The sequence below is a fragment of the Heloderma suspectum genome, chromosome 6 (genome assembly GCF_057233095.1).
Source record: "Heloderma suspectum isolate Gila_16-S chromosome 6, 16-S_ref, whole genome shotgun sequence".
Lineage (NCBI taxonomy): Eukaryota > Metazoa > Chordata > Lepidosauria > Squamata > Helodermatidae > Heloderma > Heloderma suspectum.
The window spans coordinates 98,451,754-98,471,784 of NC_139463.1; the positions used below are offsets into that span (position 1 = coordinate 98,451,754).

General features: G+C 47.8%; 1 protein-coding gene and 1 long non-coding RNA gene across 5 annotated transcripts in view; one reads left to right on the forward strand and one right to left on the reverse strand.

The window, feature by feature from the left end:
* Positions 1 to 20,030, reverse strand: part of LOC146342025 (uncharacterized) — a 26,890-nt gene extending 6,860 nt beyond the window's left edge. Inside the window, exons 1-2 of the long non-coding RNA XR_014783894.1 lie at positions 19,959 to 20,030; positions 10,527 to 10,689 (exon numbers count right to left, since the gene is read on the reverse strand). This is a non-coding gene — a long non-coding RNA (uncharacterized LOC146342025). The remainder of the gene's footprint in view (positions 1 to 10,526; positions 10,690 to 19,958) is intronic.
* Positions 1 to 20,031, forward strand: part of LOC146342026 (branched-chain-amino-acid aminotransferase, cytosolic-like) — a 30,900-nt gene that overhangs the window by 5,163 nt on the left and 5,706 nt on the right. For 3 of the 4 annotated variants that reach the window (XM_084805503.1, XM_084805500.1, XM_084805502.1), the window contains exons 2-7: positions 12,684 to 12,758; positions 12,953 to 13,153; positions 13,973 to 14,083; positions 15,893 to 16,012; positions 17,512 to 17,675; positions 19,473 to 19,615. In XM_084805503.1, the coding sequence (XP_084661629.1) occupies positions 12,684 to 12,758; positions 12,953 to 13,153; positions 13,973 to 14,083; positions 15,893 to 16,012; positions 17,512 to 17,675; positions 19,473 to 19,615 (814 nt within the window). Of the gene's footprint in view, positions 1 to 8,574; positions 8,887 to 12,683; positions 12,759 to 12,952; positions 13,154 to 13,972; positions 14,084 to 15,892; positions 16,013 to 17,511; positions 17,676 to 19,472; positions 19,616 to 20,031 lie in introns of those variants that run through there. The other variant, XM_084805501.1, reaches the window with a different exon arrangement.

Consider the following 20,031-nt stretch of genomic DNA (forward strand, 5'->3'; position numbering starts at 1 on the left):
AACCCAGGGGTGGGCAACTTGTGGCCCTCCAGATGTTGTTGGACTGCAGCCCCTATCAGCCCTAGCCAGCACAGTCAATGGTGAGGGATGATGGAAGTTGCAGTCCAGCAATATGTGGAAGGCCACAAGTTGCCCACCCTTGCTTTAACTGCTCCACCACCAGCTCTTCATAGGAAATCTCAGATCTATGTCTGATTTTAGCCTCTGTAAAGGAAAGAATGAGCAAGCAGTGGTACCATCTTGCTTACTAGCACATGCATTTTCCAGTAAAGCCTGCAGTGGCTGTCTCCACCAGGCGCATGGTATGCCATGTGACAGAAGTGATCTGTCACTGTGTCACCACAGCCCTGCCAGTATGTGGGGCATCACTGTTGCGATTGAAGTCAGCAGATCTGCAGAACGTCACAACCGTTCGCCCCTCCGAGCCGCCCTGCAGACTGTTTCCATATAGTCTCTTTCCAAATGGCCGTTGCCTAGCCGCTTGTTCATGCGCTGTCTTCTCTTGCTCTTCTGTATTGGCCCATGTGACCAATGTGAAGCAAAATGCCACTGGTGGCGTCTTGGCCACGTACAGTCATGTGAAAAAGAAAGTACACCTCTTTGAGTTCTGTGGTTTTACGTATCAGGACATAATAAAAATCATCTGGCCCTTAGCAGGTCTTAAAATTAGGTGAATACAACCTCAGATGAACAACAACTCATGACATATCACACCGTATCATTATTTATTTTACAGAAATAAAGCCAAAATGGAGAAGCCATGTGTGAAAAACTAAGTACACCTTACGATTCGATATCTTGCAGAACCACCTTTAGCAGCAATAACTTGAAGTAATCCTTTTCTGTATGACTTTATCAGTCTCTCACATCGTTGTGGAGGAATTTTGGCCCACTCTTTACAACATTGCTTCAGTTCATTGAGGTTTGCGGGCATTTGTTTATGCACAGCTCTCTTAAGGTCCCGCCATAGCATTTCAATTGGGTTGAGGTCTGGACTTTGACTGGGCCATTGCAACACCTTGATTCTTTTCTTTTTCAGCCATTCTGTTGTAGATTTGCTGGTGTGCTTGGGATCATTGTCCTGTTGCATGGCCCAATTTTGGCCAAGCTTTAGTGTCAGACAGATGGCCTCACATTTGACTCTAGAATCCGTTGGTATACAGAGGAGGTCATGGTCGACTCAATGACTGCAAGGTGCCCAGGTCCTGTGGCTGCAAAACAAGCCCACATCATCACCCCTCCACCACTGTGCTTGACAGTCGGTATGAGATGTTTGTGCTGATACACTGTGTTTGGTTTTCGCCAGATGTGGCGCTGTGCATTATGGCCAAACATCTCCACTTTGGTCTCGTCTGTCCAAAGGACATTGTTCCAGAAGTCTTGTGATTTGTTCAGATGCAACTTTGCAAACCTAAGCCATGCTGCCATGTTCTTTTTAGAGAGAAGAGGCTTTCTCCTGGCAACCCTTCCAAACAAACCATACTTGTTCAGTCTTTTTCTAATTGTACTGTCATGAACTTTAACATTTAACATGCTGACGGAGGCCTGTGGAGTCTGAGATGTAACTCTTGGATGTTTTGCAATTTCTCTGAGCATTGCACGGTCTGCCTTTGGGGTGAATTTGCTGGGACGTCCACTCCTGGGAAGATTGGCAACTGTCTTGGATGTTTTCCACTTGTGAATAATCTTCCTCACTGTAGAATGATGGACTTTAAATTGTTTGGAAATGGCCTTATAACCCTTCCCAGATTGATGGGCAGCAACAATTGCTTCTCTAAGATCATTGCTGATGTCTTTACTCTTTGGCATTGTGTTAACACACACCTGAATGCTCGAGACCAGCAAACTCCTGAGACTTTGGCTTCTATAGAGGTGGTCACACTTACTGATGATCAATTAATCAAGGGCATTTGATTAGCAGTACCTGGCTGCTACTTGGCCTCTTCATACCTATGGAAGCAGAAAGCGTGTACTTAGTTTCGCACACATGGCTTCTCCATTTTGGCTTTATTTCTGTAAAATAAATAATGATACGGTGTGATATGTCATGTGTTGTTGCTCATCTGAGGTTGTATTTACCTAATTTTAAGACCTGCTAAGGACCAGATGATTTTGATTATGTCCTGATACATAAAACCATAGAACTCAAAGAGGTGTACTTTCTTTTTCACATGACTGTACGTGTGGTTCTGTGAGTTTGGGTAAGGGGTGTTAGCCCAGGGGTGGCAGCAGATAGATCTCCAGATCTTTGGGACTTCAACTCCCAGCATTCCTGACCATGCTGGCACGGGCTTCTGGGAGTTAAGTCCAAAACATCTGGAGATCGACCATCTGCCCATCTCTGCATTGACAGATCTGGAGGCAAGGATGCTTGCGATGGAGATAGCAGGTGGATAATAAGTCACAATCAAGGAATGGAGGGAAGGGGAATTGGAATCCTGCTCCCCGCACACAAACACACACACACAAATGCAACTTGGAATGCTACACTGGCTTTGAGCAACCTGCCCTCTGACCTGGATTTGTGGGTTTTGCTGCAAGAGACAATCCATCATCTGCTTCCTAATCCCTTTAATTAGAGGTTGACTTAGTGCTCAAAGGATAGCATTTCACACCTGCTGTGAAGTTGGGTTCACCTTTGCCACGTGGCTATTGAGGCCCTGTGTAATGCTTCCTGGGGTATCTGATTTCTGTTTCTCTGGGGAAAGAGTATCTCCCTGGGTGATTTTGGGGGTTCACTGGGGCATGCATCCCCTCTTTTGCCTTAAGTGCTGCAGGGGGTTCCTCTTCTATAGTTAAAGTAATGGGGGGACAGGGAGATGATGCCAGAAGCTGAAGGCGAGGCAGGTACAGGGATTGAGTGAATTGGGATGGAGCACCAAATGGGCTGGGAGACTGTTTTACAGATGGCAAACTGAGGCCAGGAGCTGTCCATGGCTGAGGTAGGATTTTAACTTATCTCCTAGACCCAAACTGAGAGCAGCTGCTTCAGGCAAGGGGGAGATGCCTGGGCCTGCTTTGGCTGTGACTCCAGCTACACGTTTAGAGGGAAGAAACTGGTTTAGTCAGTCCTTCAATTCCTGTGACTGCGTCTCTCCAGAGCTGTGTGCCTTCCACACCTAAACAAGTTTGCTGCTCAAGTTACTCTGGACAGGAATGTGAGATCTGGGTTTTATTTGTTTTTTGTTTTTTTGTTTAAAGCACAACTTTCTAGTCCTCATGGACTATGGAGAAAAAGGCCTCGAGTTCTCTGCATGTTTGCCCTTGCTTTAAAAAAAATCCAACTTAATCCAGTTATAAAATTCCAATCTCATTTGGAAACTCGACTTGGGAGAACAGAATAATTTAGGCATAGTAAGGAGGTGTGTGGAAACAGATGTCATTTGCATAATTTAGGCCAATTGGGTTTCCTGAGAGCTTAATTTGAATGCTTCTGGCATAGTGTACAGTCATAACCCAGGATGTATGGCAGCTAAGGGTTGGAATTGCTTTGTGCAGGATTTCCTCTCCGCCTGCGGGGAGTTCAACTCCCATCCAGCCAACCAGGCCAGGGAAGCTTCGGTACACTGGCAGAGAGTTGATTATTTCAGGTCAGCAGTGCAAATGTTATGGATGCTATGCTGACACCTGCAACATTTTCCTGAATTCTTTGCCTCTTGCTGCCCCCTGCTGATAAAAGGGTTTTCTGCCTGATTTTAAACCAGCCTTTCCCAACCTGGTGCCCACCAGATGTGTCAGACTACAACCCCCAGCATCTCCTGCTGGGGGTTGTAGTCCGACACATCTGGTGGGCACCAGGTTGGGGAAGGCTCTTTAAAACAATCTGTAACTAGATACCTAAATCTCCCATTCCCGCCTTCCATGGAAATCTGTTAACTCTTTCCTTCCAGCCACCTTCCTAGTTCCAAAGCAGGGGTGCGATCCTTTTTGTTTGCCAAGGCTGTGCACCTTTAAACAGCTGTCTTACAGCCAGAAATTCAGTAGGCACTTCTCTCCCATCACTGCATTTTCTTTGGTGCCAGAAAAGGCCTCACCTGTTGAATTTCTACCAGTCACAGCTGTAACAGATGCAGAGACTCTGTCTTGCAATGGAGTGGGCAGGGGGGAGAGGGAGGAGGTAGCTATTATGTTCCCTTTGGCCATGCTGGCTGGGAATGTAGCAGCCATATCAGGGGTCAGACTAAGTAGCCTCATGCAGTCTCATGCTTCATGTTCTTGCTGAGCTCTTTCTCCCTTGAATATATTGTTGTAAGCTGACGAGACACAGGAATTCCTTATCTTGTCAAAGGTCATACAATTGTATATCTTGTTCTCTGCTGTTCTCTTCTGTTCTCTCCTTATCATGGCTACCCTATAACCCAGTTCTTGTATTATAAACAATGGTGCTAGGAGGAAAAATGTTGAGGATTGCAACCCCATGCGGGAGGGAGAGGAGGAGCCATTTCATATATGTCACAATGTCTATAAAACCAATGTGCTAATGTAAATCGGGGCTTCTGGCTCTTTGGAAACGATTCCAGCCTTAAGCCCGCGCGTTAAATAAAGAATCTCTTTTTCCTTCACTCCGTGGTCTCTCTGACTCTGGGTTCTGCAACATAAATGGTGCCGTGACTCGGATGTGGCAGGCTCTGAGCCAGACAGGTGGCAGTTGCCTGCTCTTGATCGCCGCACCAGGAGGACGAGCTCGGCGCATGCCTCCCTTTCTTGGCGCCACCGACCTTTTTGTCGAGTGAATGGGAGAAAGCCTGCACCGGGATCGCCCAAACGGCAGCGAGCAGCAAGAGAACCTTGGGAAGCGGAGGAAGGAACTTGAGCCCTGCCTATATCGCAGCTGCAATTGAGTTGAAACCCACATTGGAAGCCTTCAGGAGAAAGGCAAGTATATGGGAAAAAGAGGGCCCCGCCTTTAGGGAGAAAGGCCACTGGGCAGAAAAAAAGAGGGCCCCGCCTTATGAAGAAGGTCAGTGTTGGTGGTATACGTATACAAAAGAACCTACTCCTTGCGGGTAGAAGGGGGGCCTGATCACACCCCCGAGTGGGCGCCAGTACCTAGCACGCCAGTACTCAGTAGGAAGCTGAGGAAGCTGGGGAAGCCGTTTTCCGCTCTGGTAAAAAGTGGGAAAAGTGGGTGGCAGGGACATATGGATGTAGTGGAGAGATTGATGATTGTGTGAGTGGCTACTGCGGTTTCTGAAGCATACCGTTGACCGTCCGGGTGCCCAGGCCAGTAGCAAAGTGCGTGATGTAAAAAATCCTCTTGTGTCGGCCAGTGAGACCCCTTACTCACTGACCAATTCCCATTCCCTAATTGTGTCTGTCTTCAATTTAGGAGGGAGGCTATGGGTGGTGGGGGAAGCAAACCTTGCACCCCCTTGAGATGTATGTCAAACAAAGAAGGAAAAAGGTTTTTTTTAAAAAAAGATTCAGAATAGAAAGAGAAAACAGCAAAAAGCTCAAGGTCGAGCTGAGAGGAAAAAAAACAAGATCTGAGGCTGTTAATTAGAAAAATGTTGCAGGACAGTCTGGCTTTTAACAAAGCGTGGGAGCGTGAGAGTGTGAGGCCAAAGAAGTAGCTGTTAGCCTAGCGCGCCGAGAGAGGGGGGGCAGGAAAATTGCCCACAACGTTCTGAGTTGTGCAACATCATCACCTCGCCTAATTGAGATGAAATCCCTAAGAAATGGAAACTGAAAATGAAGACCCAGAAGATGAAGGCAAAATAGAAAATAAAGGTGAAGAATCAGCCCCAGAGCACAGGCTAGACCCCTCTTCGAGTGAAAAGTGTGCCATAAGACTGTCCCAAAGCAGAATGAAGCGGAAAGACCACGTTGAAGATCTCTGTCAAGGTAACCGTGTTTAGCTTTGAACTGTGTTAAAATTGCATAGAGCCTGTAGCTACTGACCATCAGCTATATGATTTCTGAAGAGCGTAACCATTAAGCTTTTGCCGTGGGATTCCCTGCAATAAAGAAATCTCACTGATTTGAGTGTCCAGTGTTACACTGCCTAAGTGTGTGTGCTAAAGAGACCGAGAAACCAGACAGCATGTTCCTGGCCAAGCCAAAATCATGCTACTGCCATGCTCCTGAAAGCTGCAATAAACTGTGTAAGCTGGGAGACCCAACCTGATTGAGAAGAAAAGAAGATATTGGAGCAACTGTCTTAAAAAACAATGAGATCTGTGTAGCTGGCTGGCTGACGCTGTCAGTGATGTTACAACTTTAAATTAAGACTGTTTTCCTGTTTGAGACCCCAGCGAAGAAAGCTGACCCGAGTTATTTGTTGCCCGTGCCAAAGCAAGAATTTAGCTGCCCTGTACCTCATCGTGTCCTGTTTTAAGCTTGGGATTTACAAATACAAACAAACTGAGAAGCTTGCCTTTGAAGTCCTGCAAACCACCCCGCCGCCTCCCCGAAGATTAATGGCTGCCTGAAAAATGCAAGTATAAGGCGATGCCCATCACCCCCCAGCGTCCTGAGTTTCGGCACTCAGTGTTTCAGTGCTTTCGTGTACCAGGTTAGAAGAGAAAAAAAAAAGAGTAAGTTTTTAAAATGTCTGTGAGAGAACCTGACAGAAGTAAAATAAAATTTACAGAGGAGTTGCCCAAGTTAAAGCATCATGGCTAGAGAGCTGAGCTGTGCCGCTCTGTTTAAACAGAAGCCTTGCTAAAAAGTTAAAGGCCCTTGTCTGTCAGAAGGGGTGTAGGGCCACACTTCCCCTTTTTAAACTGATGCAAAAGTAGAGAGCCTTTGCTGGAAACATCACATCTTCATTGCCCAGAGCTGTCTCTGTTTGCTTCCATCAATGTCTGGGCTTTTTAGAGACACTCTGCACATGAACTAAAATTTTAAATTGTCAAAGACTTGCCATGGACAGTGCTGTGAAGCTTTTGATAAACTTGAACTCTCATCGCTGTGGACCGTGTGTCTGTGTTTGTAGTCAGCTCAGTGTACAGCAGGCTGAGTTTGATCTATAACTTTTAGATTTCCTTCTGCCAGAACTCATGCAGCATAGAGTTGCCGATGCAAAAATGGTGACCTAGAACTCTGCGTGTGTGGGTATGCCCGTCCCTTGATTTTAATGAGCCCTGAGCTTTCAGCCAGAAGACCAGTATAATTGCTGGATCTGCTCCATCATGCCTTACCATGCAAGAAGTGTTTTCCATTCATTGTGTTAAATTGCAGAAAAAGTTTGTTGTATATATTTTATGATTTCTTAGATATCATAAAATATATGTGATATTTGCAGATTATCAGCAAAAAAGCTGCGTGATCTAAAAAGTGCAGTTCTAGAAAACAGAGCTGGTATAAATTACCTCTTCCTTCTTCATCATTTAAGTTGTGAGACACACCAAAAGCTCTGTTGTTTTAACTTAACTGATAATGGCAATGCTGTAGATGAACAGATCAACAAGCTGCACAATATAGTAGCTTACAAAACAATAAAACAAAACAATTAGCTCAATTAGTTGACCCTTTGGCTTCCAGATCTTAGCTGGCTTAAAAGCATTGTTCATCCTAATTCTACCAGTATTGTTCATAAAAGTTCTGTTATGTCTCTGCGTTCCTTGTCTTATGCGCTGTTTAACCAATCTGTTTTATGTCTCAGCTAATAAAACTGCTGCCCTCTATGCTCTAATAGCCCAACAAGAGGCTAAGTAATATGTATGTCACAAAAAGCTTTGTATGGTTATCAAAAATGCTATAATTGTAATGAAATTATGCATTTAAGGGGGGAATGTAGCAGCCATATCGGGGGTCAGACTAAGTAGCCTCATGCAGTCTCATGCTTCATGTTCTTGCTGAGCTCTTTCTCCCTTGAATATATTGTTGTAAGCTGACGAGACACAGGAATTCCTTATCTTGTCAAAGGTCATACAATTGTATATCTTGTTCTCTGCTGTTCTCTTCTGTTCTCTCCTTATCATGGCTACCCTATAACCCAGTTCTTGTATTATAAACAATAGTGCTAAGAGAAGAAATGTTGAGGATTGCAACCCCATGCGGGAGGGGGAGGAGGAGCCGTTTCATATATGTCACAATGTCTATAAAACCAATGTGCTAATGTAAATCGGGGCTTCTGGCTCTTTGGAAACGATTCCAGCCTTAAGCCCGCGCGTTAAATAAAGAATCTCTTTTTCCTTCACTCCGTGGTCTCTCTGACTCTGGGTTCTGCAACATAAATAACATACCTTTCTCTGCTTGAGAGCCATTGTCAATCTTCTTTGGAAGACGTAAAGGAGAGGGAATCCTCCAGAAAAGGCTCTAAGAGTTTTTCGCTTGATAAAGACCCCTGTCGAAATACTTGGGAATTCAATTGGTGCAGCTGTTCCTTTTTTGATTTTGGTTTCCAGCCTTACAGGTGTTTTTTCTGATCCCTATTGGTAAAGATGAACAAATAGCCCAGCCTTCCTCAACCTGGTACTCTCTAGATGGGCAGGACTGCAAGTTCCATTGGTCATGCTGGTTGAAGTTGATGGGACCTATAGTCTAGCCCATCTGGATGGGAAAGGGAAGGTCAGAATAGTCTGACCTGGTATAAAGAAACTTCCTAAGGGTCCTTGTTCTCAACCACTGCCTGTCTCTCTCTCTTTAAACCAGTGATCCCCAAAGTGCCGGATCATTCAGAAGTAGTGCCAAACCACCGTTTAACCTGAAATGTACCAGTGCTCGGGCATACATGCTTCCTCTGCCCCCTCCTCCCACGCACAACTTGTGCAGCAATTCCCTCTTTCAGCCCTTGATTGTTGTTTTGTCCAAACTTCACCCTCAGGCTCAAACCCTGCCCTGAGGCTGTGGTTTGCAAGCAAGCTCCTGCTGCGGTTTGATGAGCCACTTGGACGAAAGGGCAAACATGGAATTGGAAGGAAGGAATCGGGGAGCACCCAGGTGAGGAGAGGGCTATGCCAGCCCATGCCCCCTTGGGGCTCACTCTCGTGATGCCAAATCACAGTTTGGCATGACTTCTGAATGGCCCTTGTCCATGTGCTTCGAGAGAATAACTAGTCTGTCATGAGAAATAAAACAAATGAAAACCAGGCTGCAATGATTAGGTCAGAGGAAGGGGGGGGACCTATGTTGAGCTCCACCGGTGAATCATTGGGTGCTTTCCAGCTGATCAGCAAGGGTTTTTGACCCCCAGTTTAACAACAGCAAGTAAAATTGCATGTAAAAGAGAGAAAAAAAATTATCTGGCATAGTTGGCCTTGTGCTAATCGCTTCTCTTGCAATTTCCGTGTTCCTCACCTGTAAAAGAGGAGTTTGACCAGGTCTTTGCGCCGCTCTGCTGGCCAGTTGTAGAGCTTTGTGTAAGAATCTCTCATCTGCCCTAATGCAGAGGTTGATGTGCTCTTGCGTACGCAGGTGAGCCACTCTGTGTGTCTGGCACGTGGGGGCTGGAGGCAACAGGCTCCGCCCCCACCAGCTGCTCTTTTGCATCTGGCTCCACCCCCACCCACCCCGTCACCATTTTGTGCCTGGCTCTTGTGGGTGAACCTTGGGCTTCTAATAAAAACCAACCAACCCCAAAGCAGAACCCACAAGCCTAAAGACAACCCACCCCTCCTCCAATTGCTTCCCCCCTTACCTTCCCGTCTCTGAAAAACTGTCATCCTCCATCCCAGCTTCTGAATCTAACCCAACTTTAAATGCTTGGAAAACAAGCTGATAAGGAATCTGTTGTTCCTTAGCTTCTTCCAAGGCGCAGGCTTCTAGTTTCTATTTCTGACTGCTGAAGCCGGGGATGGGGAGCGTATGGCCTTCCAGATGTGGCTGGACTGCAGCTACCATCATCCCTTACCATTGGCCACGTTGGCTAGGGCTGATGGGGGTTGCAGTCCAAGAACATCTGGAGGGCCACACGCTCCCCACCCCTTGCTTGCAGGTAAGTCAGAATCCAGCCTGAGCCACTGCAGTGTCGTGGTTTAGGGTGTTGGATTTTGGCCGCTGGAGAGATCAGAGTTCAAATCCCCAGTCTGCCATGAATCTGGCTAGGTATCTGTGAGTCCACTGCTTTCCTTCAGCCTAGCCTACCTACCTTATGAGGATAATGGGGTGGGGGCATAGCCCCTATCTGTATTGGCCATCCTGCGTCCCTTGGAAGAAGGACAGCATGCAAATGTGTTTAATAATAAGCATCCAGGTTCTTTTACAAGACCTTTTCAGGAGAAGAACCCACATGTCAATCTCATTTTCATGTCTCTTTCTGTAATAGCTCCTTGTCATACTGTCGAAAGCCGTAACCCCATAAATCCACATTGCTGTTAGGAATCCGTTATGGACGGTGCCTGCCTCATTGCCCAATGAAGAATTCCGTGTGGCTTTAAAACCTGCTTTCTGTTTTCAGCACTTGGGATTGAAAATCTTTCCCTGCTCCTTGTTTTCCGACTTCCCCCATGAACTGTGCTTTTCCTGATCAAGGGAAGCTGTGGTGTTGTGTGTGTGTGTGTGTGTGTGTGTGAGTGAGACAGAGAGAGAGAGAGAGAGAGAGAGACGAATCATCTTGCTCCCCCAAATTCATGCAAACTTACCTCTGTAAGTCTTCCCCCTTCGCCAGCAAGATTTGTGATTTCTCCGTTTAAAACAACAAGAAAAAGGATCGCGCCATGACGGTGTTCCTTTTGCTGTCGTGATTTTGTTCCTTCTCCTGTCCACCCTTCTCTGCGGTGATTCAACAGGGGCTGAAGTTCAACCCTGGAGAGATTAAAAAAAAAGATAGGAAGGAAGCAGTGGAGAACTGTTCCCGCGGCTGATTGGAGAATGACCACCACAGCAGAAATGGAAATAGCCACGGTCCCACGCTTGAATCGTCAATTGTCTGCTTTGTGCTCCGCTTGCATGGATCTCACTGGGCATGGCAATGAAAGCAGCTCCTTTCAGTGCTTTGGCCCTGGTTGCCGATGTAGCAGAGGCAGAAAACGGACATAGAACAAGACAAATTCTCCCCCCCACCCCATAATGGGATGTCACCCACTTAGCTCCCAGGCCCGGCTCCTGTTGCGTTTGCGGATTATGCATTAACTGACATTGTTTACTTAAGGGGAGCGGATGATTAGAGAAGGCAGGTGAGAATGTCTCTAGTGAGCATGTCTCTAGAGCAGTGAGGGGCCCAGGTTTGCTGATGATGCGGAATTATCTATGGTGGTTAAAACAAAAAAGGATTGTGACGTGCTCCAAAAGGATCTCTCCAAACTTGGAGAATGGGCATCCAAATGGCAAATGTGGTTCAATGTAAGCAAGTGTAAAGTGATGCATGTTGGGGCAAAAAAAAATCCCAATTTCATGTATACGCTGATGGGATCTGAGCTAGCAGTGACTGACCAGGAAAGAGATCTTGGGGTTCTGGTAGACAGCTCATTGACAATATCGACCCAGCGTGCAGCTGTTGTGAAGAAGGCAAATTTCATGTGTGGCATAATTAGGAAAGGAATCGAAAATAAAACTACCAATATCATACTGCCCTGATATAAATCTATGGTGCAACCACACTTGGAATTCTGTGTACTGTTCGGGTCACCACACCTAAAAGAGGACATTGTCGAGTTGGAAAAAGGGCAGAAAAGGGCAACTAGAATGATCAAGGGGCTGGAGCAGCTCCCCTATGAGGAAAGGTTATGAGGTCTGGGACTCTTTAGCTTAGAAAAATGGAGAGTAAGGGGAAACATGATAGAAGAGTACAAAATTAGGCATGGTATGGAGAGGGAAATATTTTTCTCCCTCTCTCATAATACTAGAACCCGGGGTCATCCCATGAAGCTGATTGGTGGGAGATTCAGGACAGATAAAAGGAAGCACTTCTTCACACAGCGCATCGTTAGACTACGGAATTTACTTCCACAAGATGCAGTGATGGCCACCAATTTGGATGGCTTTAAAAGCGGATTGGACAAATTCTTGGAGGAGAAGGCTATCAATGGCTACAAGTCCTGATGGCTATGTGCTACTTCCAGGATCAGAGGCAGCATGCCTATGTACACCAGTTGCTGGGGAACATGGGTGGGAGGGTGCCGCTGCACTCATGTCCTGCTTGTGGTTTCCTGTGGGCAGCTGTGCGAACAGAATGCTGGACTAGATGGACCCTTGGTCTGATCCAGCGGGGCTCTTTTTATGTTCTTATGTTTGGAGCTTGCTTGTGGTTTTTTTTAAAAAATCCCAATGCAAAGACTCGGCAGAATGACCACCTTTCAGGAGGGAACCTGTTGTATCAGTGAATGAGTCTCTGTTCAATGGGAGTGTGGCCTGGTAAGTGAGGTGGCAGGGACCTGAGGCAGTAGAATGGATTGAACCATTTGAGACAGGAGGTAGGGGAATCATAGTTTCGAATGCTCCCCTATGTAAAAATGGCATCCCTTGCCTCCAGCCTCAAATGGCACAGTCACTCTTGCCTCAGGGTCCTGCCATTTCATTCTGCTGTACATCTGAGATCAGACCATACTTTTGAGCAAACATGCAAAGGGGTAGGCTTTATGTCTCACAGATATCTATGGATCAAAGTTAGCTCCAGAGCAGCCTTCCCCAATCTGGTGTCCTCCTGCTGTGTTGGACTACAACCCCCATTATCCCCAGCCATAATGGCCAATGGCTGTAGTCATTCTCGGTTGCCAACATGAAGGCACAGGACTCAGTAGGGCAAGAGGTGCGGGGTTGCCCTCCTGTTATTCCTAACCCCTTTTCCTGTTTCCTTCTAGGTTTTCAGAGGAAAGGCTTGTGATGTTCTCATTTCATTTCTTGGTCCTCAGAGATTTTTAAGCACCACGTTCAAGGTGAGAAAATCTGTGGACTGTGGGCTCCTGATTTGAGGCATTCCATTCAAGCTGGGAAGATGTAGGTGGGATACGAACCACGCATGGTGGGACTTCCAGCTTTTAACTAGGGCGGTGGAGAAGCAAGTTTCTAGCTCTCATGGAGGCCTGGTCGATTGACAGCAGAGTTAACGGTCCTGTTTTTTTTCCCCCAGGCCTCAGATCTCCAGATTGAATTGGCCAAGCACCTAAACTCCAAACCAGACCCTGAGAAGCTGGTCTTTGGCAAAACCTTCACCGACCACATGCTCACTGTGAAATGGAGCAAGGAAAAAGGCTGGGGGAAACCACACATCAAACCCTTTCAGAATATCTCTCTACACCCAGCCTCTTCGGCCTTGCACTATTCAGTTGAGGTAACTGCTTCCTGTATAAAAAGTCACCCATCTCCACCCAGTCAGCTTTGCTGGTGGACAGCCACGTATAACTGGAGAAAGGGTGGAGGCATGACTGACAGCTGGGGCATGTGATGGAATGGTGGGTGAGTGACGGGTGGGGTGTGTCAGTCGAGACGTTACCATTACAATGAGGCAGACTTCCCCTAATATGCTGCTCTCCAGATGTTTTGGACCGCATCTCTCATCAGCCCCAGCCTGCAGGGCCAGTAGTCAGGGATGATGGGAACTGTAGTCCAGAACATCTGGAGGGTGCTGTGTTGGGAGAAGGTTGGAAGAGGGGATGGTGAGAAAGACAGAGGAGTTAGTGGGATTACAGACAGGCAGGCAGGCAGGCAGCATAGGTAAACGGCAGGTGGTTAGGTTAGCTCAGCCTTTCCCAGTCTGGTTCCCTTCCAGATGTTTTGGACTACAACTCCCATCAGGCCCAGCCAGCATGGCCAATGGTCAGGAATGCTGGGAGCTGTTGTCCAAAATACCTGGAAGGCCCCAGGTTGGGGAAGGGACACCTTATCCTGCCCCACGTGCTCGTTTTGAATTATGCAGCCAAGCCTATGGAAAGGAGAGTTGCTCTTTGTAAACCAGTAGAGAGGTGGTGGTGAGTTGGGGAATATCAGGGCAAGTCTGGATTCAGTGGCTAAGTCAGACAGGCTGACCTAACCAATGACTTACAGGGTCCAAGGCACTGAGGGGCAGAGGGACTGGAACATCACAATACATATAAACAGCTCATTTCCTCCATATGGCTCTTTTCACTCCCCCCTGCCCCGCAATCTCTAGCTCTTTGAGGGGATGAAGGCTTTCCGGGGCCCAGATAAGCGCATCCGTCTTTTTCGTCCCATGCTGAACATGGACCGCATGTTACGTTCCACTCTCCGCACTTGCTTACCTGTGAGTATGTCCCTGAGGCATCCCCTTGTTTCCCTCTCCCTCTCAGAACCTAAGGCGGCTAAATTTGAAGGCATGCTCAGGTACATCCCTCTCCCCAGGCAGGGCGTAAGAATGGAAGAGCCCGGGTGAAGCAGAGCAGAGGCCTTTCTAGTCCAGCATTCTGTCCATCCAGTGGCCAAGCAGCCGCCCCAGTGGGAAGCCTGCAAGCTGGACACGAGGGTGGTAGCCCCCCCCTCCCTGCCCCAGCAGCTGGCACTGACAGGCATGCTGCCTCTGTTCCTGGAGGTAACATAAGCCATTATGACTAGTGGCTGTTGATACCCTTATCCTCTGTGAATCTGTGTAATCCCCTTTTAAAACTATCACAATTGGTAGCTGCTACTATATCTTGTGCTAGTGAATTTGTTGCCTTCAAATGGCCCCTTCTCTCAGTTTGGCACACGTCATGCCGCAGTCCTGAGTGTTGCCTTTTTGCACAGGTGGTGGCTGTGTTTCGGAGTGATCAGGGTGGAAAGTTTAGGTGTCAAGATCCTAAGGATGAAACAGGATCTGATGGGATAGAACTTTTATTTATTATGTTTGTGCCCTACTTTCCCTCCAAGCAACTGAAAATGGCATACATAGTTATTGTTTCCCCATTCCATTTTTTTCATCTTCCCAACAACCCTGTGAGGTAGGCTGAGCCTGAGAGAGAGTGTGCGTGGCCCAAGGTCACCAGCTGGGAGCTTTCTGGTTGAGCTGCGATTTGAAACTGGGTCTCTCCACTCCAAGTCCAGGACTTCAGTGATCCTGGGGAAAAAAACCTCCTTTAGCTACTCCAGCCTCCCCCAACCTGGTGCCTTTGAGATGTTGTTGGACTACAATCCCCATCACCTTTGACCATTGGCCATGCTTATGGGACTTGGAAGCAAACTACACCTCGATGGCCACAAGTTCCCCACCCCTGAGCTCTTGCCCTACTGGGTGAACATGGAGGATGGTATAGGAAGGTGCAACTTGCTCAATTCTTTGGGAAAGGGGCGTAGTTCCATGGCAGAGCAGGCGCTTTGCATCCAAAAGGCCTCAGGTTCAATCCCCCAAATCTCCAAGGAAAGATGCCTGTCTGAATCCTGGAGAGCTGCCGCTCCAGGTCAGTGTAGACCAGGGTGCAGGATCTGGGGCCCGGGCACCAAATCCAGCCCTCTGGGGTTTCCCAGGTGGCCCCGCCCCCTTCCCTGGCTCCACCTCCTTTCCCCTGACCACCAGCCATTTGGCACTTTCCTGGCTTTTGTGCAGTCCCACCCACCTCCCCTTCTCAAAGGTTGAAATGCCTCTCCTACGGTATATTTACCGGCAGTAAGAGCTCTAAGCTAAAACAGGCTGGCATTGTTGGCCCCACCCCTTTTGCCTTTGACCCTGCCCCCTCTGGATGGCTGCCCCTGAGGGCTTCTCCAAAATGGAATGTGGCCCTTGAGCTGAAAGGGGTTCAGCACTCCTAGTGTAGACAACCCTGAGCTAAATGGACCAATGATCTGACTTGGCCTGAGGCAGCTTCCTGAAGTCCCTGGTTCGGTCCTTGGTATCTTCTGTTAATGAGATCAGGTAGCAGGAGATGTGAAAGGCCTCCTGTCTGTGACCCCGTACTGTCAGACTAGGGAGTATGGGGCTAAAGGGACAAATAGGCAGCCCTGGTATAAGGCCTCCCCCTATGTTCCTATCAGATGGGGGCAGAGTGGGGAAATATTCCAGCATCAGGGCTTTTGAGGACTGAGAAGGAATAGGGACGGCCTCACCATTCTTGCTTATTCCCTTTCTCTCCTCTCCGCACAGCCCTTTGACAAGTCTGAGCTACTTGAATGCATCCGGCAGCTAATCCACGTGGACCAAGACTGGGTCCCCTACTCCGACAGCGCCAGCCTCTACATCCGCCCCACCTTCATCGGTGCTGAGGTGGGTACCTCCCTTCCCAGACTGGGGCCCCTTTTGCCTGCAATCCTACTGACCTTCTGGTCTCCCGTGAACATGTCTGTTCTTTGGGAATCCCCACTGGAAGCTTTCCTTTGCTTGCCTCCACAATCCTAGGTGAGGTGGGCAGCGACCAGGGTTGGGGCCTCCTCTGTGGTGGCTTCCCAAGGAAGTTAATCTCCCTCCCGTGATGTGCCTATGGCACTGGCTCTGTTATCCTTTAGGCAGTGATTTGAGATCTTACTTTTTTCTAGGGATGTACAAAAGTCACTTACCTTTTCGAAGGGTGACATTTGCGGTGGGGGGGAGGCGCTCCGTCCCTCCCCCCGAAATTCTGTCTGGCCGGCTCCACTCTGCGGCAATTTCGCGGAGCCGCTGGCCAGGGCTGCCCACAGCTGGACATCTGGCTGCTGGGCAGCCTGCACAGGGACACAAATGGCGGCGGCCATAGCCGCCGCCATTTGTGTCCCTGTATTTTGCTGTGATAGGCTACGTAAATATTTACGTAGCCTATCACGGCAAAAAAAAAAAAAAGTGAACGCAAATGGCGGCAGCTACGGTGTGTTGTGTACACACAATCCTGGGGGCTGTCTTCACAAGCGATTTAGTACAAAGTTAGAGCAGTTTGAGTTCCTTTGCAACAGATGACGTGGTCACCAATCCACTTCCAACCAGCCACTTCCCTCTTGAAAAGCTGCATTTTCTGAAGCTCCTTTTACTCTGACTTTTTTCCTGAAAGCGACTCCCTGCTGGTTTTACCACAGTGTGCCATGTCCCCCCCCCACATTAAATCATGGGCGTGCCTCTGTGACCTGGCAGTGACGTGGTCAAGGGGGTGGGACACCCCATTCGCTCTTGTTTCCCCAATGGAAGTGAGAAATTGAGAAAATCTCCAGGTGCGCAGCAGCGTCCCGTCACATTACCGCAGTAGTGGGGACACTCATTCACCTTAGCTAGCCTACTTTTAATCTTTAAAATATCCCCCCATGCATGTTTACTCAGAAGTAAGAAATAAATCCCACTCGCCTGCAGTAAAAGGGATAAAAGCTAACTTTAGTAACTCATCCTAAAGTGCTCTTTTGCTTCTCTGTTGCTCTCTTAAATCGCTATTGCGATGTTGTGCTTCTTTGATGTTTTGTGGTTTCTCTGATTCTCCGTTGTTATGTAAAGTCCCTTCTTCCTGTTTTTGGAAAAGCCATTTTTGTAAAATACAGGTTGATGAACATGGCACTTATTCAAACAGGCTGCCATTTTTGAAATCTTGCTTTCTGTGCTTTCCCTTGTCTCTGTTCTTTCTTATTTCCAAAATCCTTCCACTTGGGAATGCCCCGCTCTAAAAGAGAGAGCCATAAATCCAGAGATTAATCCCAGAGCAGGTGTGGGCTTCCTGGGCCCACCTCCCCTGTTCCCCATCAAAGTACAGTTCAGTTGATTCTGGTTTTGGTCAACTGCCAATAACTCGCCTTCTGCTTCCCCCTCTGCAGCCTTCCTTGGGGGTCTCCAGGTCCAACCATGCATTGCTGTTTGTGATCCTGGGTCCAGTAGGTTCCTATTTTGCCACTGGCAGCTTCAACCCTGTTTCTCTCCTGGCTGATCCCCGCTTTGTCCGTGCCTGGATAGGTGGCGTTGGTGATTGCAAGCTGGGTGGGTGAGTAAGTCTTCTCCACTAAAATCTCTTTATTTACTGCAGGGGTGTTGAACCTCAGCCCTGTGGGCCAAATCTGGCCCACCTGAGGTCACAGTCCGACCCTCTGGGGTTCCTGAAATGCTTCTCCTAAGGCTTCGTTACTGACAGTAAGAGCTTTCAGCTACAATATGCTGGTATTTTTGGCTTTGCCCCTTTTGCCTTTGGCCCACCCACCACTGGAATGCGGCCCCTGAGAGCGTCTCCACAATTGAATTCAACACTCGGGCTGAAAGAGTTTCCACACTCCTGATTTACTGTGTTGATATAGCTGCTCCATAGCACAATTCTCTGGGCAGCTTACAAACAAAGATTAAAGCACAGATTTTAAACTGAGAGCCCTAAACTAAAAGATACAAGAATTGAAAAGGTCTGGGTAAATAAAAAGGTGTTCACCAAAAAGACCATAAAAATAGAGCCAAGCGACCTCTTTGGCAGGGCTGTTCCAGAATCAGGGTGCTATCACCAACAAGGCCCTCTCCCTAGTGGTTTCCCATCTCATCTCTTTTGGCAGGGGTACTCGGAGCAGAGCCTCCGAAGAAGACTGGGGAGGTACATACGGAAGAAGATGGTCTTTCAGGTAACCTGGTAAGCCAGGTTTTAGGGGCCGGGGTAGGCAACTTGTGGCCTTCCAGATGTTTTGGCCTACAACTCCCATCAGCCCTAGGCACCATGGCCAATGGCGAGGGATGATGGGAGTTGTAGGCCAATGCGTGGAGGGCCGTGTGTTGCCGAGCCTTGTTTTAGGGCTTTAAAAGGTTAAAACCAGCACTTTAAATTGGGCCCAGAAACAGAGCAGGAGCCAACTGACCAAGCACAGGAGCAATGTCATCAAAATGCCGATTCCCCATCAAGAATCTTGCAGCCTTATTCCAGACTAACTGCAGTATCTGAAGCGTTTCTTTAAACTACAACCCAGCACATTGTAAATCGTCTGCAAAGTTGCTTTTTTGCTGGGCAATCTGGCCCAGCCAAGTGCTTTCCAGTGCATTGGGCTAAAACTAGGGATGACAGAGAAATCCGCAAGAGAATCAAATGAATTTGGATTTCTATGAATCCGACTCGCGGATTACAAAGCAGACCAGCTTTTCCCGAGTTGCAAGGATCCCGCAGACTTGTGGACCGTGTTTTTTTTTTTACTTTCCAGAATTTTACACAAATGTAGCCGTGGTAAAATACACCAAATAAAATACACCACTGGCCAAAAATGTGGATTTCCCCCACAGGTTTAAAGTATGAAAATCCACATGGGGGGGGGGGGATTTGCACACTTTTGCACTTGCGCAAATTTGGGGCATTGGGAAAAATCTGATTCCATCAATGAGCGGATGACGGAAGGAAAGGCACCTGACAGCCTTTGAAATGCTGATGGAATGGATTTTGCAAAATCCATACATCCTTAGATAGAACCCCAATCACCTCCAACCACCGTGACCATTGTCTGGTGCAGATGGGAGTTGTAGTCCCAACACATCTGGAGGGCACGAAGTTGGAGAAGGCTGATCTAGCCCAACACTTCCTATTCCCATCAGCAGGGGCTGTCTGTGATCCCAGGAAGGGAGAGTGGCATTTCCCAGGCATATGAGAATCCTTTTGCTACAGTTGCCATGGACTGAAGTGGGGACCTTCTGCCCATGAGGCCATAGTTCTGTGCCTCCCCCCTACATGTCTTCTAGCAGAGGGTTGACTTCGCACCCGTTGCGACCTCCGGATGCGTTTTGATCTGATTAGAACCCTGTCCTACTCTTGTGTCACCCTCAGCAACTATGGCCCCACCATTTACGTCCAGAACGAGGCCGCCAAAGAGGGTTGCCAGCAGGTGCTTTGGCTCTATGGGGATGACCACCAGATCACCGAAGTCGGAACCATGAATATCTTCATGTTCTGGAAGAACCAGCAGGGAGGTGAGGAACTTAATGGGGGGGGGGGGGGCTGTTGAGTCTATTCAGTTTAAAAATAAGGGACGATACAGTAAAAAAAGGCAAACTACTGAAAAGGTTTTTAACGTACATATCAAACTGATCTCTGTATTACTTAATCAGTGTTGCAAGCCTCAGAATCTAAGACCCCCTGTGATTTGTTGGGGTCATCCACCCTGCTGGCTTCTGAGATTTCGACAGGTATTGCCCACACCATTTAAAGCATAGCTTCACAGTTTCAAGGTCTAGAAACTTGGATCTTTTTTTAAAAAAAGTGAAAGCCAATGTTTTCAGGGAGCTGAGATGTGTGCCCAGCATAATGTCTTACCTGTTTTATGCACTCTCAGGGATTCTGGCATGTGGCCAGCCCTGCGTGTGTGTAACTGCTGCTTTTGCTTCCA